The sequence below is a fragment of the Leucopleurus acutus genome (assembly GCF_964270905.1).
Source record: "Leucopleurus acutus genome assembly, chromosome: 7".
NCBI lineage: Eukaryota > Metazoa > Chordata > Mammalia > Artiodactyla > Delphinidae > Leucopleurus > Leucopleurus acutus.
The window spans coordinates 10165399-10184365 of NC_139150.1; the positions used below are offsets into that span (position 1 = coordinate 10165399).

Below are 18967 nucleotides of genomic sequence, written 5' to 3' on the forward strand. Positions count from 1 at the left end.
CGCAGGGGACACAGGTTCGATCCCTGGTCTGGGAAGCTCCCACATGCCGTGGAGCAACTAAGCCCATGCGCCACAACTACTGAGCCTGCGCTCTAGAGCCCGCGAGCCACAACTACTGAAGCCCACGTGCCTAGAGCCCGTGCTCTGCAACGAGAAGCCACCGCAATTAGAAGCCCGCGCCCCGCAACGAAGAATAGCCCCCACTCGCTGCAAATAGAGAAAGCCTGCGTGCAGCAACGGAGACCCAACTCAGCCAAAAACCAATTTATTTAAAAAAAAAAAAAAGCTTAAGCCTACGGATGAACCTTAACTAATCTGGTGCAATTTTTTTTTTTTTAATTTTAAAAGTTGAATTCGGGCTTCCAGGGTAGCACAGTGGTTAAGAATCCACCTGCCAATAGAGGGGACACGGGTTCAAGCCCTAGTCCGGGAAGATCCCACATGCCGCAGAGCAACTAAGCCTGTGCGCCACAACTACTGAGCCTGCGCTCTAGAGCCTGCGAGCCACAACTACTGAGCCTGCATACCACAACTACTGAAGCCCACGCACCTAGAGCCCGTGCTCCGCAACAAAAGAAGCCACCCCATTGAAGAGTGGCCCCCGCTCACCGCAACTAGAGAAAGCCCTCACGCAGCAACAAAGACCCAAGGCAGCCAAAAAAAAATTGAAATACCACCAGTAAAAATGAAGAGAAGAACTTCTCCAAATTATTTAAAACTATATTCCCAAATGCTAAGCAATAACAAAGGCTAAGAAAGAAATATTAAATTTAAAGGAAAGCCTCAATATGAGAAATTCTCTTTACCTATAGGCAATCGATTCTTTTTATTTGCTGGAGTGGTTGCTGGAGACAGCTGAGGAGTACTGTAGGGAGTCATTTCCAAACTGCTGCTTTTTCCTGGCTTTGCCTGGGGTAGGTTTGCCAATAAATTGTCAAGAGCCATTCTATCTTCTCTCAGTTGATCTCCAGACATCACACTCTTCATAAAATTCACCTGGCAAAAGTAAAAGGGCATTTAGCTTATGAAATCAATTTTTCAAACACAATATATATTTCTCACACAATGTACTCATCTAGGACTCTACCCACATTCAGATAAATGACTTTTGAGAAAGTCCTATTAAAGAATAAAGCCATTACCAGAGTAATAAGCTGACTGTAGGTTATATAAACTACAGTTCTGCTCAACCCTTCCAGAAGATTAACAGAGGACATTGGCGGGGTCTCCACTGCACGGCCTCCAATCACCACATCAAGGAAAGCAGCAACACAGCTCTGTCCAAACAGGAGAAAAAAATCACAGTGAAATACTTCCTCTTTAAAGTAAGGGAACAGGGACTTCCCTGGTGGCGCAGTGGTTAAGAATCCACCTGCCAATGCAGGGGACACGGGTTTGAGCCCTGGTCTGGGAAGGTCCCACATGCCATGGAGCAACTAAGCCCGTGCACCACAACTACTGAGCCTGCGCTCTAGAGCCTGCAGGCCACAACTACTGAGCCCACGTGTCACAACTACTGAAGCCCGTGTGCCTAGAGCCCATGCTCCACAACAAGAGAAGCCACCACAATGAGAAGCCCACGCACCACAATGAAGAGTAGCCCCTGCTTGCCGCAACTAGAGAAAGCCTGTGTGCAGCAACCAAGACCCAATACAGCCAAAAATAAATAAATTTATTAAACATAAATAAATAAAGGGAATAAAATTTCTGATTGAGGTGGACAAGCATGTAGAAAGTTTTTCTTCTTGAAAATTATATTAAACCCAACATTTAAAAAAATTAAACTCTCTATGAACTGATGTAAAATAATCTCCAAGATATTCTGGTATATGAAACAAACACGAGGCAGACAGTGCACACAGTCCTACCATTCGTAATTAGGAAAATATATTAGGAATTTGCTTGTATACATACAGACTTCTTGAAGGACAGACAAAAGATTGATAACTTGAAGAACATTTAGGGAGGAAATGAAGGTTAGAGATCAGAGGTGGAAGGGAAACTTCACTATCTAACCTTTGAATTTTAGGTTGAATGTACAGCCTACTCCAAGTGTGATAAATTAAATTTTTTTATTTTTTTAAATATCTATTTATTTGGCTGCGCCAGGTCTTTAGTTGCGGCACGCAGAATCTTCACTGTGGCATGTGGGATCTTTTAGTTGCAGCATGTGAGATCTTTAGTTGTGGCATGCATGCAGGATCTAGTTCCCCCACCAGGGATCAAACCCAGGCCTTCTGCATTGGGAGCGTGGAGTCTTAACCACCGGACCACCAGGGAAGTCCCTTAAATTTTTATTCAGTTATACCAACTGAACAATGCTATGTTAACTTATGAAATACACTTAAAATTATACATTTATTGCTGATTCATATATTCACAGACTTGATTTAGTGACAATTTTTTTAAATCAAACTTTTTTTTTTTTAATTTTATTTATTTTTTGGCTACGTTGGGTCTTCGTTGCTGCGTGCAGGCTTTCTCTAGTTGCGGTGAGCGGGGGCTACTCTTCGTTGTGGTGGCTTCCCCTGCTGTGGAGCATGGGCTTCAGGTGCACGGGCTTCAGTAGGTGTGGCGCACGGGCTTAGTTGCTCCGCAGCATGTGGGATCTTCCCGGACCAGGGCTCGAACCCATGTCCCCTGCATTGGCAGGTGGATTCTTAACCACTGCAACACCAGGGAAGGCCCTAAATCAAACTTTTAAAAATAATCTTAATAGCTCTTTGGCTCTCATTACAACGGCATCTCCTCAACATTTCTATAAGTGAGAATTAGTAATCTTTTTTTTAATTGAAGTGTAATTGGTATTTATATATATATTTTTTGAGAATTAGTAATCTTTGATGACATCTTCCTTTATTTTCTTAATTAATTTTTATTGGAGTATAGTTGCTTTACAATGCTTTGTTAGTTTCTGCTGTACAGCAAAGTGAATCTGCTATACAGATGACATCTTCCTTTAAATGCTGCTGATCCAACACTGTATCCTCTATGGCCAAACCAAGGGTAATTGAAAAGAATATTTAGTTTACACATCACCTAGGGACAAGATTTAATAAGGAGAATAGTTAGGTTCACTAATACTTCAGCAGAACCTTCTATAAACAGTACTTCACACGACATAGTATTCACTCTTACTTTGTCAAATTTTCCAAGGCTGCTCTTTGTCCGGGGATCTCCCTCTTCAGAGCCAGTCATTGCTAATTGCTGCAAAAGACGGCCAACCTGCAACCCAGAGCAGAGGTGGGAAGACACAGGCTGTAGACACTTACACAGTCCTCACTGTGAAAGCACTTCCATTCCATTCTATAAATCTATTTCATAAGAATATTAACACACTAAATGGGTAACTAATAAGAACCTGCTGTATAAAAAAAATAAATAAAATTAAATTAAAAAAAAAAAAGAATATTCACACCACCTGACCAGGCATACAAAATAGGATCCCAAATAAAATGTGCATCTTGTCTATGTCAGCTTTTACTATATTTTATTACATTTAGACTGAGTTATAAAGAATAAGTAGAAAATTTTGTTTTGTCTTTAATTCATATTATTACAACATTAGGAAATGAAGGTACACACCTTTGTTTCTGCTGCTGGACTTTTCATGAGTTTAGAAATTTAATTAATTTGTAAAAGCTGACTCAAACTATCTCAAGTTATTAAGTACTTTTCCCTATAGTTCATAAAGTACTCAAGGTAAATTTTTTTTCTAGACTTAAAAGCAAAGAATTCCTTCAGAACATAAGCTGTTTTGAAAGTAAATATTAATTCACAGAGCCAGTTCCTTACTGCCAAAAGTGAACTGTTAATCCACTCTCTCTAAAGACACTTTGCTGAAAGTTATTATCATACAGCATCATCTTCATACCTAGGACAATCCCCCTTTCACTCATTTTGAAAAGATGTGATTCAACCTCCAATGGAATGACAAAAATAAAACTATAACAACATTATCATAAGAATAAATTTAGTGTTTCAGAGATGATAAAAAAATTTTATTTCAGGGATGTCTATATAGTTAATTTCTAAACACCCCAATATGACAGAACTGATCATGAAAAAAAGCTTATCATTAAAAAAAAAAAGTCATCCAAAGACAAGACATATTCTATTCCAAATAAACTCTGTCTCTTCCTCACAGTATTTCTAGGGATAAGATATAATTAAAAGAATCCCTTAAGAAATAATAACATGATTTCAGTAGTTCAGATGATTAGGGAAAAAAGCACTAACATAGATCCAAAAATCCTCTTTCTGAAACTTTTAGTTCCAGAGGAGTTTCAGATTTCAAAATTTGGAGATTTTAGAAAGGTTGGTTACTGCATACATGTAACATGTCTAGTACTTAGGCTGGCTTCCTATAATCAGATATATTAACATTCCTTCAGCAAAACACAAATATTCATGAACATGAAATGGAATAACTAACAATTATAAATAGCCTCATATTAGTTCAGGTTAGGTTTTGTTACCAAGTGAAGTATAAAAGACACTCAATTTTCAATCATTCTGGAGTTTGAAATCATGCGAAAGGGGTAAGGGCTTTTTCTAGATAATCAAATTAACTATGCATTCAAGTGTATGAGGACTCCATTTAAAAACCAACACAATGTAAGAAGCAAATATTTAGGACAGTTTGGGGAAAAGGAATGGTAAGAATATATGAATAATGTCATCATATTTTCTGTTCCCACTCCCACTGCCCAATCAACTGATTTTAAACTGAATGCCTAGCAAAGGCATACCTGCATCAGATTAAATCTTGCCACCTCATTAATTGGAGCATCAGAAATTATTCCATACTGTTCTGGATTGACAACCGCAGGACAAATGAAGCAGGCCAACAGGAGGTCAGTACACATTGCTCTGACCTCCCCAACTTCCAGTCTATCTACACAGGAGAGAGTTTTGTACATCTGTGACACAATCCATCTCAAACTATGTGGAAAGCAGTATGTGTTCTGTTTGAGATAACCAATAAATTTGTTCACCAAAGCCACTAGTTTGGCCTCGTTCGAATCCACCATCTCTTGAACCTTTTGCCTGAATCTATCTGAGCCTTTCTCTCCAAAGAGTTTTTCCTGTTGAGATGGGGAGAACCTCTCAATTAGCTTGTTTGGGTCTGTTTCCAGGTGATCCTCATCTTCAACAAGCAGCTGCATGATTGGCTCATGTAAAGTTGCTGTGAGGAAAAGTTTGGCAGAAAACAGTCCTTCAGAAAAAAGTTTAAATAAGATGCTGAAGGCACAAGTTCCTCTCCTCAAAAGTCGCCTGGGGTTGTCACTTTCTTTAAGTTCAAATTCAATCAAGTATCTCAACACCTGAAGGAGGTAGCTTTCATCTTCCTGCATAATGCAGTTGCCATAGAGAGAGGTAAAAACTGTGTAAATAACACTTTGTGTGTTCTCCTGATTAAGTTTCTCTCCGGCAACCAAAGAGGAGGCAATAAGACGAGGATTTTCCCTTAATCGACTTAAGAATTCTCCATAAGCAGTCTCCTGAAATCCCAACTGCTTATACCCATCAACAAACTGTGTATCTTCCAAAATCTTGGCATGTTGGCAACATTCAGCAGGGGAAGCTTCAGCACTAAAAAACAAGCAAAGAAGCAAAATAATAAAGTCAACAACAATAATAATATACTATACTAAAACATGGAAATGTGAGTTGATGATAGTCATGGCAATGAGATCACTCAGAATTGCTAAAATCTTTTAGACCACCAGCATCTAAATGTGTAAAGAAAGTCATAACCAAAAAGTAGGACAAATTCTTCATATTAAGTCAGGTTCAATGAAAAGTATTGAGAAATAAGCATTATTCTGACTTGTATCATTGAAGATCAGTCCTGCCTCTTTTTGAACTTCATATACATGGACTCATACAGTATGTACTCTTCTATGTCTGACTTCTTTTCTTGACAGTATACCACAGCACCACTATTTCTAGACTTAAAAACTGCTTCTTGGAACAACAGAACAATCAGGTATTAACACAGTGAAAAATGAGGTTTCTAAAACTGAAAAGTAGATATACGATAGCAAAACGTGCAAATGTATATATTAAATAATATTAGGAGAAAAGCAGAACACAAGATAATTTACTCTCTACAATAATAAAATTTTATATAATGCCAAGATACAAAATTAACTGGTATGGTATAAACTATTAATGCTTAAGTTATAATTCTCTACAACTGTGCTTAGGTTAATAGGTTAATTAAGCAAAATAAGCAAAGACTCACCATTGAGATGCTGATTTAAAATATCTTAAACCATGCACTTTGTTGGAAATAGATTTGTTTATTTGCAGTTAGCAATTATTAACTGCTATAAGCAGAATTATGGTGGTTTATAACAATTAAGACCTCAAAACCTTTTCTTTACCTGGTTATAATAAGCCGATCCAAATTAATTCTCTGCTGCTTAGCGATCCATGCTGTGCGATACAACTTTTCAGCTGTCTTAAGTACATCTGCATTGAGCCTCTGAATGAGCTGTTTCTCAGAGTTTACATATAAGCGTTCCTGCTTGAGGTGATGGGCCAGAGTATGAATATCTAGCTTCACCATCTTCAAATGTGGAGAAGGTACAAAGGCTGATCACTAAGAGTAAAAAGAAAAAATTTTTATGTCACTTAAATTGTTTTCCAAAAACCAAACAGGGTAGGAGAACACATTAAATATTAGGCTACATTTAGTATCATGGTTAGCTCTAGTTTTAAAATAATCTATCTCTCTATATATTTTACAACAGAAGCATTATAGGTTCAGTACAGAAAAACTGGTAAATACAGATAAGCAAAAAAAAAAAAAAAAAAAAAAGGAAGAAAAAGAGAAAAGCTCTTAATAAGGCCAGTGCTCAGAGGCAGCCACTGTAAATACCTTGCATGTATCCTTCAAGTCCCGTGTCTACAAAAACAGAAACATAGATCAATGGAACAAGATAGAAAGCCTAGAGATAAACCCACACACCTATGGTCAACTAATCTCTGACAAAGGAGGCAAAGATATACAATGGAGAAAAGACAGTCTCTTCGATAAGTGGTGCTGGGAAAACTGGACAGCTACATGTAAAAGAATGAAATTAGAACACTCCCTAATACCATACACAAAAATAAACTCAAAATGGATTCGAGACCTAAATGTAAGACCGGATACTATAAAACTCTTAGAGGAAAACACAGGAAGAACACTCTTTGACATAAATCACAGCAAGATCTTTTTTGATCCACCTGCTAGAGTAATGGAAATAAAAACAAAAATAAACAAATGGGACCTAATGAAATTTCAAAGCTTTTGCACAGCAAAGGAAACCATAAACAAGACAAAAAGACAGCCCTCAGAATGGGAGAAAATATTTGCAAACGAATCAATGGACAAAGGATTAATCTCCAAAATATACAACGAGCTCATGCAGCTCAATATTAAAGAAACAAACAACCCAATCCAAAAATGGGCATAAGACCTAGATAGACATTTCTCCAAAGAAGACATACAGATGGCCAAGAAGCACATGAAAAGTTGCTCAACATCACTAATTATTAGAGAAATGCAAATCAAAACTACAATGAGGTATCACCTCGCACCAGTTAGAATGGGCATCCTCAGAAAATCTACAAACAACAAATGCTGGAGAGGGTGTGGAGAAAAGGGAACCCTCTTGCACTGTTGGTGGGAATGTAAATTGATACAGCCACTATGGAGACCAGTATGGACATTCCTTAAAAAACTAAAAATAGAATTACCATATGATCCAGCAATCCCACTACTGTGCATATACCCAGAGAAAACCATAATTCAAAAAGACACATGCACCACAATGTTCACTGCAGCACTATTTACAACAGCCAGGTCATGGAAGCAACCTAAATGCCCATCGACAGACGAACGGATAAAGAAGTTGTGGCACATATATACAATGGAATATTACTCAGCCATAAAAAGGAACGAAATTGCGTCATTTGTTGAGACATGGATGGATCTAAAGACTGTCATACAGAGTGAAGTAAGTCAGAAAGAGAAAAACAAATATCGTATATTAACGCATGTATGTGGAACCTAGAAAAATGGTACAGATGAACGTTTGCAGGGCAGAAGTTGAGACACAGATGTAGAGAAAAAACATGTGGATGCCAAGGGGGGAAAACCGCGGTGGGGTGGGGATGTGTGCTGAATTGGGTGATTGGGATTGACATGTATACACTGATGTGTATGAAATTGATGACTAATAAGAACCTAAAGTATAAAAAAAAATCAAACAAAAACTAATACTAACCCTTCTTTGGGTTATTTGTATGGAAATACGTTAATATAAATGTTTCAGACATTACATGAAATTTCTAAAAATCTTATATGTTCTGGTAGAATGTTATAAGTCATAATTCTAGTTATTACTTTAAAATGTATATCTCAGAAATAACTAAATTTCCTTCTCAATTGCCAAAAAAAAAAAAAAAAAGTGCCATGTCTATTTATCAACACTGGACTTTCCTTGCCTGCTCCCTTTCACACTGCAATCAATCAACATAGCCTGTTGACTCTTTCTTCAAAACACATCTCACCACCTCCATCATCATCTCTCACCCAAAGGTCTCTAACCACCACTTCCTAACTGAACTCCTGCTTCATTTCTTGTACTACTGGAGTATCTACATAGCATAGAACATCCTTTAAATTTAAGTCAGACCACTTCATTCCCCCACTAGAAGCTGTCCAAAGGCTTATTTTACACTTAGAATGAAATCTGAAAGTCCCACATGATCTAACCCTGCTATTCCTCCAACCTCATCTCCTGCCATTCTAACTCCTGCTCACACAGCTCCAGACACGCTGGCCTCCTCTTGAACAGATCAAGCATGCCCCTTCCTCAAAGCCTCTGCATTTGCTGAACCCTCTCCCTGGAAGGCTATTCCTCCAGATGGCTTTGCAAGGCTGGTGCCTTTAATTCATTCAGGTCTCTGCTCAAATGTCTATTTAGAAAGGCCTTCTGAGACAAATCATTCTAAAACAGAAAATATCACTTCCTATTCCCTCTTCTGGCCTTTTTTTTTTTTAAAAAGCACTTGCCCCAACCCAGCATGGGTTGTTGTTACATGCATGTTCATCATGCTTAGAGTATGGCTGCCCCACTGAAAGGCAAGGGCCGCCAAGGCCAAGATTTGTCTGTTTTGTTGACTTACTGCTGTAATTTCAGGGCTAAGGAGAGGGCTTGGTTCACAGCAGGAGTTGAATAAGTATTTGCCAAATGAATGAATGAAATCACACAATTCTTGTTTATCTAGTAGCTAAACAAACTGATAAAAATAGCACACATATTTTAAAGCATTATTATTTAAGCTATACCCTTGAAGCTAGAATGCCTGCCAGACCACAAACATTTTATCTCAGCAACAGAAGCGCTTGTGGGCCAAATAGCAGAATACAACATTGTGTCGAGGCAGCAGTCACTAAGTTAGAAAAATGCTTCTCATTAAGAATTAAACATTAGGGGTGGGGAAGGAAAGGACTGGGAGTTTGGGATTAGCAGATGCAAACTATTACATATAGGATGGATAAACAGGTCCTACTGTATAGCACAGGGAACTATATTCAATATCCTGTGATAAACCATAATGGAAAAGAATATGAAAAGGGATATATATATGTATAACTGAGTCACTTTGCTGTACAGCAGAAATTAAACACAACATTGTAAATCAACTATACTTCAATAAAAATTTTTTAAAAAGAATTAAACATGATTATATACTTAAAAACTGCTATGAGAGTAAAGCTTTAAGTGTTCTCACCATAGTAACAAGAAAATGGTAAGGATGTGAGGTGAAGGATGTGTTAACAAACCTTATTGTGGTAAACATTTTGCAATATATGTGTACCAAATCATTATTATATGACTTAAACTTACACAATGTTATATGTCAATTATAGTTCAATAAAGTTAGAAAAAAAGAAGTTGTCCCAGCCAATCGGATTCATAGTGGATTTATTTGGAATTGATAAAATACAATTTGCAGTGAATTCAGATTCTGAAAGAGGTGACAACCTAGCTCACAGAACTCTCAATATGTTTACAGATCCAATGAAAATATGTTCATATATATGAAATAAATTTTTTTGGTGCTAAGACTAAAAGAAAGAGTTAAGCATATGGTAGCAGATGGAAATATATTTAAAGCCACCTTATTTAAAGAAATAGATTCAACAATTTTTAATTAAGTTTGATTACAGAAATTATTTTAATGAACTACTGATGACTAGAAAAGTTTCAGATATTATCATCTAACTTGAATTTAACTGCTTTAAAAACTTTCTTGTACCTTATCAATTCCCTAGCAAACTATACAAAGCTATTATTCCAAGTCTCCTGTATTAAAACCCTCAGAGTGCTTTCCTCTCAAAAGGTTTAAATATGTCTACTTCACCAAGATGATTCACTATTAACTCACAAAAGCATCCGAGTACATTCAAAAAAATTGGTGCCATACATACATATATAATCTCACTAACTCAGCCGAAAGAAAACACATGACTTTGCAGACTTTCATGAGGGAATTCTAACATCCCCTAGGGGGCTCTAAATCCACAGACTAAGAACAGAATCACTGAACAAATGGTTGTAACTATGAGAAATATTATAGTTAATGAAAATAGTACTGAAATGGGCTCTTAAACATCTGTATGCTTTGGGGACTTCCCTGGTGGTCCAGTGTAGGGTGTGCAGGTTCGATCCCTGGTCAGGGAGCTAAGATCTCATGCCTCACAGCCAAAACCCCAAAACATAAAACAGAAGCAATGCTGTTAACAAATTCAATAAAGACTTTAAAAATGGTCCACATCAAAAAATCTTTTAAAAAAAGATCTGGGGGCTTCCCTGGTGGCGCAGTAGTTGAGAGTCCGCCTGCCGATGCAGGGGACACGGGTTCATGCCCCGGTCCGGGAGGATCCCACATGCCGCGGAGCGGCTGGGCCCGTGAGCCATGGCCGCTGAGCCTGTGCTCCCAAACGGGAGAGGCCACAACAGTGAGAGGCCCGCATACCGGAAAAAAAAAAAAAAAAAAGATCTGTATGCTTCATTAATTAGTTCTGTTACCTTGGGTATATAATGCATATTCTGTGAACCTCAGGGGTTTTTTCATCCATATAATGTGGACACAGTATCTACATTTATTTTGTGCCTGGCATGAGCAACATATTAGGTACTAGGGATACAAAAAAAGGATAAAATCTAGTATGTGTTCTCAAGGACTTCCTAACCTAATAAAACGAGTTAGACACACAAGCAAATGACTTCCCCAAAATGTTATGGGTATAAAGCTATGGCTGAATGAAGGCTGTACAACGTAGAGTACAGACAAAAGAGAAGGAATGACTGAGGAGTTAGGTACCTGTGCCTAGTCTTAAAAGACACGTATGGGGGTGGGGGATAAGTATTTGCCAGACATAAAGAGGATAATTGGTAGGGGTAGACTTCTAGATACAGGCAGCCAATCAAGCAAAGGCACAGAAGTGTGTGACTCAGTACATTCAGAGAACTACACATGGCTTGCTACAGTTTGGGGGCATGTGTTGTGTGTGTTAAGAGTGAGGCAGGGGGTAGGGGAGGAAATGTATAATGAGATAAGGCTACAGAGACCAAACGTACACAGAAGCCAGTGTTAAGAAACTGGGACTGGACTTCCCTGATGGCACAGCAGTTAAGAATCCGCCTGCCAATGCAGGGGACACAGGTTTGATCCCTAGTCCGGGAAGATCCCACACGCCATGGAGCAACTAAGCCCGTGCTCCACAACTACTGAGCCTGCGCTCTAGAGCCCGCCCACGAGCCACAACTACTGAAGCCCGCACGCCTAGAGCCCATGCTCTGCAACAAGCTACCGCATTGAGAAACCCGTGCACCACAACGAAGAGTAGCCCCTGCTCGCTGCAACGAGAGGAAGCCCGCGCAGAGCAACGAAGACCCAATGCAGCCAAAAATTAATTAATTTAAAAAAAAACCAAACTGGGACTTTGCACTGTGGGAGATGGGAAAAGAGTTTAAACGGATTAACATGATTAAATTTACATTTGAGAACATAAACTTTGGCAGTAAAGAAAAAGATGAGGTGGTTTGGATGGAACTAGATGAAGAAAGACTAAGAAATTGTTGATAGGCAAGAACCACTGGCATTTTTCACAGAACTAGAACAAAAAAATTCACAATTTGTATGGAAACACAAAAGACCCTGAATAGCCAAAGCAATGTGGAGAAAGAAAAACGGAGCTGGAGGAATCAGGCTCCCTGACTTCAGACTATTCTACAAAGCTACAATAATCAAGACAGTATGGTACTGGCACAAAAACAGATATATAGATCAATGGAACAGGATAGAAAGCCCAGAGATAAACCCACGCACATATGGTCACTTTACCTTTGATAAAGGAGGCAAGAATATACAATGGAGAAAAGCCTTTTCAATAAGTGGTGCTGCGAACACTGGACGGCTACATGTAAAAAAATGAAATTAGAACACTCCCTAATACCACACACAAAAATAAACTCAAAAAGCATTAAAGACCTAAATGGGGCTTCCCTGGTGGCACAGTGGTTGAGAGTCCGCCTGCCAATGCAGGGGACACGGGTTCGTGCCTCGGACCGGGAAGATCCCACATGCCGCGGAGTGGCTGCGCCCGTGAGCCATGGCCGCTGAGCCTGCGTGTCCGGAGCCTGTGCTCCGCAACGGGAGAGGCCACAACAGTGAGAGGCCCGCGTACCACACACACACACACAAAAGACCTAAATGTAAGGCCACTATGAGTCTGTCATACAGAGTGAAGTAAGTCAGAAAGAGAAAAACAAATACCGTATGCTAACACATATATATGGAATCTAAAAAGAAAAAAAGAAGGTCATGAAGAACCTAGGGGCAAGATGGGAATAAAGACGCAGATCTACTAGAGAATGGACTTGAGGACACGGGGAGGGGGAAGGGTAAGCTGGGACAAAGTGAGAGAGTGGCATGGACATATATACACTACCAAATGTAAAACAGATAGCTAGTGGGAAGCAGCCGCATAGCACAGGGAGATCAGCTCGGTGCTTTGTGACCGCCTGGAGGGGTGGGATAGGGAGGGTGGGAGGGAGGGAGACGGAAGAGGGAAGAAATATGGGAACATATGTATATGTATAACTGATTCACTTTGTTATAAAGCAGAAACTAACACACCATTGTAAAGCAATTATACTCCAATAAAGGTGTTAAAAACAAACAAACAAAAAAAGAAATGTTGCAGTGGCAATGGAAAGAACAGGACAAATCTGAGAGATACTGGAGATAGAAAATAGACTTGCTGACACCTACACTAGGGGAAGGCGAGGTAGAAGTTTCCAACTCTGGTGACAAGGGTTGGGGGTGGTGTTATTCACCACAATTTCGTATCATATGAGAAAACACTTTATAAACTGAAAATTGTGCCTGGTATGGTTCTAAGAACTTCACACACTTAATCTTCATAACATCCCTCTGAGACAGGTACTTTGCCACAAAAGAAACTGAGGCTCAGGGATATTACGTAACTTACATAAGGCCACAGGGGTGAGAGGTGATAGAGCCAGTACACTATTATTATAGTCTTGATCTCTACAAGAATGACTCAGAAATCGTGTGGTTACACAGGTGAATTATTTTTGAGAGATGCACATTCAAGTACATAGAAGTAAATTGTTAGGATGTCTGGAACTCACTTGTACATGGCTCAAAAAAACTAAAAGATTTTTTAAATGCAGCAAAATGTAAACTACTGTTGAATCTGGTTGGTGGGTATATGGTGATCATGGTGCCACCCTTCAACAGTTTCTGTAGGTTAAAATTTTTTCATTATAAAATGATAGAGGAAAATCCTTTAGAAATTCTCAAGCCGTATCCTTCTTGCTACCTTAATACAATTTAATTCAACAAATACGTTATTGACTTGTTGGAACCTAGCCAGGTCCCCTAATCTCAAGGAGTTCACAGTCTAATTACAACCAAAATGCTGTTCAAGATAGGATGCATAAAATGTTTCCAATGACATAGCAAAATATGAATCAATTTATGCAATTCAGAAATGAAAACCTTCAAATATAGCTTCACTTAAAAAAAATTAACACACGAAAGCAACGCTCCACCTGATCTACATAAGAACTCACCTTCTAAACCCTTCAGTGGTCCCAAATGTCTTCAAAGACATTTTCATAAAGATATTTTACATAAGGGGACTTCCCTAGTGGTCCAGTGGGTAAGACTCTGCACTCTCATTGCAGGGGGCCTGGGTTTGATCCCTGGTGGGGGAACTAGATCCCGCATGCATGCCACAACTAAGAAGTCCAAATGCCGCAATGAAGATCCCATGTGCTACAACTGAGGCCCAGCACAGCCAAAATAAATAAATATTTTTTTAAAAAGATATTTTAAATAAACCCAGAACACTAGATAACTTGCTAAATTTTCTTTCTTTAATCAAGTTCATCAGACTATATGACCTACTACCCACCCCTGTTGCCATCATATACTATAGTCTCTCTCCTTCCTTCAACACCCCCAAACTCCAATGATCATTTGACCCTACCAAGACTTTCAAGCCATTAATCCTACCACCTTTTTTGCTAACCTTCACTCTCCTCCTGTCTCTGCTTCCCTCCTTACCCAGATAGCATAAACCCCATGGTCAATCATTATGATCACTGGCTGAATGTAGTCTCAGTTTGCCCCTCACTCGTCTAAACCTCAATCCCAGTTAAATCCAACGCGGGACTTCCCTGGCGATCCAGTGGTTAAGACTTTGCCTTCCAATGCAGGGGGTGTGGGTTCGATCCCTGGTCAGGGAACCTAAATCCCACAGGCGTCAGGGCCAAAGAACCAAAACATAAAACAGAAGCAATACTGTAACAAATTCAATAAAGACTTAAAAAAAAAAGGTCCATATCCAAAAATCTTAAAGAAAAAAGAAAATGTTCTGCCTACTCCTAATTTATACCTGTGTATGAGAAAACCAACACACACAACCATGCTAAATATCACTTTAAACTCATGATCACAAACCCTATACGAGCCCTTACTGATGCATGATACACACACTATTACTTCCCCCATCCATCCATCACTCCCCCACTCTCCCAGGCAACTAATTCATACCACCATCTCTCCTCAAATCTCCAGCCTCTTCCCCTCTCCTTATTCTCAGCTCCTTGCTTCCTACTTCACTGAGGAAATTGAAGCATCAGAAGAGATTTTCCTCAGGCTCCCTGCTTCAGTCTTTGCTCTCAGCCTACTCTCAACACAGCAGCCAGAGTGAGCCTGTGAAATCCTAAGTCAAATCACATCACTCCTGTGCTCAATATCCTCCAAAATCTTCTTTTCCTGGCTTTCCATGGTCTGCCTCCATCCCCCCCTACCTCTCTGACCTCACCTCCTATTACCAGAAGACCATACAACTTACCGTCCAAACTAGGACACTACTGGGAGTGAAAGTGGACACTATTAATAATTTCATTGAGACAAGAGACATAAACAAGGACATACGACCACTCTCTTACCAGATCCCGCATTCACTCTGCTCCAGCCATATTCTCCAACATGCCAGGTATACTTGCACCCTAGTACCCTTGTACTTGCTCACCACCCAGGTCTCTCACTTCCTGTGGGTCTTATCAAGAGTCATCTTCTTCAGTGAGGTCTTTCTTGGTCACCCTACCTAAAATTCCAACCCCTGCCCTGCCACACACACATACTACCTCTCCCTGCTTTAGTTTTTCTTGTTAGCACTAGTCGTATTATACATTTCACTTATTTATCTTATGTACTGTCGATCTCCCCAAGAAAATGTAAACTCCCTAAGAAGAGGGGTATTTGCCTAATTTCTTCCCTGCTCTATTCACACTGACTAGAATAGAACCCGTCACATCATGAGCATTCAGTAGTACACATTTGCTGAATAAATATATGAATGAAAAAGAGGTATTTCAATAACCCATTCACGTTAGAAACATCATAAGCAGAGGTAGAAATAACACAGGAGGAACAGAGGTGTAGTCTTTGATGGACAGGAAAAGAAGAGGTAAACACTATGAAATTATCAATAGATGCTAAATAAAATAAGCACACCATACTGAAAACATTAAATATACTATGTGGAAGTTTCATGAAAGACTTAAAGGAAAAACAAAAGTGCTCAAAATTTACATTTATTCCTTACTTCTTAGCGAATAATTTCCAAACTCCTTAACCTAATGTTTAAGGGCCAACCTTGCCTTAACCCTCACCTCCAGTCCTATCTCACACTATTTCCCTATATGAACCCTCCTGTCCCAGCAAATCTGCCTTTTCATTTTTAATTGACCTTCATGTTTACATTTACATCACCTTATTTGCTCCTTCTAATTTCCAAGGTTTGGCTCAATAAAACCTTCCTTCCCAACCATATAGTCTGCCCCTGTGATAAATCCCAACTCTGAACTCTTAAAGCAGTGCTTATCCATACCATTAAATTGGAACTGTTATTTTCATCTTTTTTTTTTTTTTTGGCCGAGGTGTTCGGCTTGCAGGATCTTAGTTCCCCAACCAGAGACTGAACCCAGGCCCTCAGCAGTGAAAGCACCGAATCCTAACCACTGGACCGCCAGGGAATTCCCTATTTTCATCTTTAGTGTCTATATCTTGTCCTTCCAGCAAGAATGAAGGGTCCCCTCAAACGATGAGAACATCTCTTAGACCTATGCATCCCCAACCCCCAATACCACGGCCAAACACAAGAAGTTCTCACATATCTTTGCTAACTGCATTGTCACAAGGTGCTCTGAGAAAAAGAACATAAGTAAAATCAAAGGATTTTTAAATTAACATTAGGCACATTTCACAATAATAGAATTTTTTTTTCCCTGAAATTTGCCAGCATTTTCCAAGTTAGATAATTTCTTTTTGGAGTGGTCAAAAATTGGACTTTGAAATTCTATAAAATTCTATAAAAGCTCACTTGCACTTGCCACATTTTCTACAAAAATAAAAGCAATTATACCCATACATGTCAAGTCAGATTTTAAGCTTTTCAACTCATGAAGACTTATCACTGAGAGCCCAGCAGGGAGATTTTAGTTGAAGTAGTGAAGCGCATGGAGTTTTTGTATCCTTCCAACACCAGTATAGAGGCTGGAAAACTACAGCCTGTGGGCCAAACTTGACCAGTTGCCTACGTGTATAAATGAAGTTTTACTGGAACACAGTCATGCCCCTTTGTTTATGTATTATCTGTGGCTGTTCTCTTGCTGCATGGCTAGATAGTCACCATAGTCCTCCAGAGTCCATATGGCCCACAAAGCCTAACATATTTACTAGCTGGCCTTTTACAGAAAAAGCCTGTCAAGTGCTGATAAGCAAGCATACCTACGGTAATACAGAGCATGGAGAGGAGGCACAACCTGATAAGGTGAAATGCGTGAATTAGAAAGTACATTAAAAGTTCCAAGGAGGATACACATATTATAAATGCTAGCAACTATGCCTGAACAAACCCCTGTGACTCAAAAGAAGAACTCTAAAGTAGGGGGAAATTATTTCAAATGTTTTATGGAATGAGAATCATGTTTCATATTTTCTTTGATGAAAATTTCTAATTAAAAGCATCCCAAGGGACTTCCCTGGGCAGTGGTTAAGAATCCGCCTGCCAATGCTGGGGACATGGGTTTGATCTCTGGTCCGGGAAGATCCCACATGCTGTGGAGCAACTAACCCCATGCGCCACAACTACTGAGCCTGCGCTCTACAGCCTGCAAGCCACAACTACCGAAGCCCTCGTGCCCAGAGCCCGAGCGCCACAACAAAAGAAGCCACCGCAGTGAGAAGCCCGTGCACTGCAACGAAGAGTAGACCCTGCTCGCTGCAACTAGAGAAAGCCCACACGCAGCAATGAAGACCCAAAGCAGCCAAAACTAATTAATTAATTAATTTTTTAAAAAAGATCTCACGTGCCGCAACTAAGACTCGACGCAGCCAAAGATAAAATAAAAATAAATAATTTTTTTTTTTTTTAAAAGAAGTAAGGTAGGGAATTCCCTGGCAGTCCAGTGGTTAGGACTCAGTTCTTTCACTGTAGAGGGCCGAGCTTCAATCCCTGATCGGGGAACTAAGATTCCACAAGCCGTGCGGCGCAGGCACCACCCACCCAAAAAAAGAGGTGGGGTAATTTTTATCATTTCACTAGGACACAATGAGACATACTCCACGTCCATCACATGACAGAAGTGACCAAAACGAACTTTCCCATGAAAATAAGTGGTAAATATCAGAGTCATAACTAAAGAGGTGAGACAGACAACTTGCTAACATGATGAAACCTACACTTGTAAAAGGCTTATTAAAAGTGAAATTAAAGGCCAACTATCTTCAATCGAAGAGCGTTTTTAGTAACATAATATGCCACACACAGGTATGGCTTTGAAATGTGAGAATAAAGCATGCTTTGCAAATAAATTAATGTGTGTAAGATGATCCAGTTAAAAATTACAGAGATGATGACAACTAAATGTAACGTGGTATCCTGAATGAGGTCCTGGAACAGAAAAAGGACATCAGGTAAAAACTAAGGAAATCTGAGGGCTTCCCTGGTGGCGCAGTGGTTAAGAATCCACCTGCCAATGCAGGGGACACGGGTTCAAGCCCTGGGCCGGGAAAATCCCACATGCCGCAGAACAACTAGGCCTGTGAGCCAAAACTACTGAGCCTGCGCGCCACAACTACTGAAGCCCACGCTCCTAAAGCCCATGCTCCACAACAAGAGAAGCCACCGCAATGAGAAGCCCACGCACCGCAATGAAGAGCAGCCCCCACTCGCCGTAACTAGAAGAAAGCCCGCACGCAGCACCAAAGACCCAACGCAGACAAAAATAAATTAAAAAATAAAATAAAAACATTTTAAAAAACCCTAAGGAAACCTGAATAAAGCATGAACTTT

General features: G+C 39.6%; 1 protein-coding gene across 7 annotated transcripts in view; it reads right to left on the reverse strand.

Annotated features, from left to right (window-relative positions):
* Positions 1 to 18967, reverse strand: part of GAPVD1 (GTPase activating protein and VPS9 domains 1) — a 72172-nt gene that overhangs the window by 40413 nt on the left and 12792 nt on the right. For 6 of the 7 annotated variants that reach the window (XM_082842748.1, XM_082842746.1, XM_082842747.1 and 3 more), the window contains exons 2-6: positions 6393 to 6610; positions 4752 to 5595; positions 3139 to 3225; positions 1143 to 1277; positions 807 to 996 (exon numbers count right to left, since the gene is read on the reverse strand). In XM_082842748.1, coding sequence (XP_082698874.1) covers positions 807 to 996; positions 1143 to 1277; positions 3139 to 3225; positions 4752 to 5595; positions 6393 to 6577 — 1441 coding nt within the window. In that variant the 5' untranslated portion in view covers positions 6578 to 6610. Of the gene's footprint in view, positions 1 to 806; positions 997 to 1142; positions 1278 to 3138; positions 3226 to 4751; positions 5596 to 6392; positions 6970 to 18967 lie in introns of those variants that run through there. The other variant, XM_082842745.1, reaches the window with a different exon arrangement.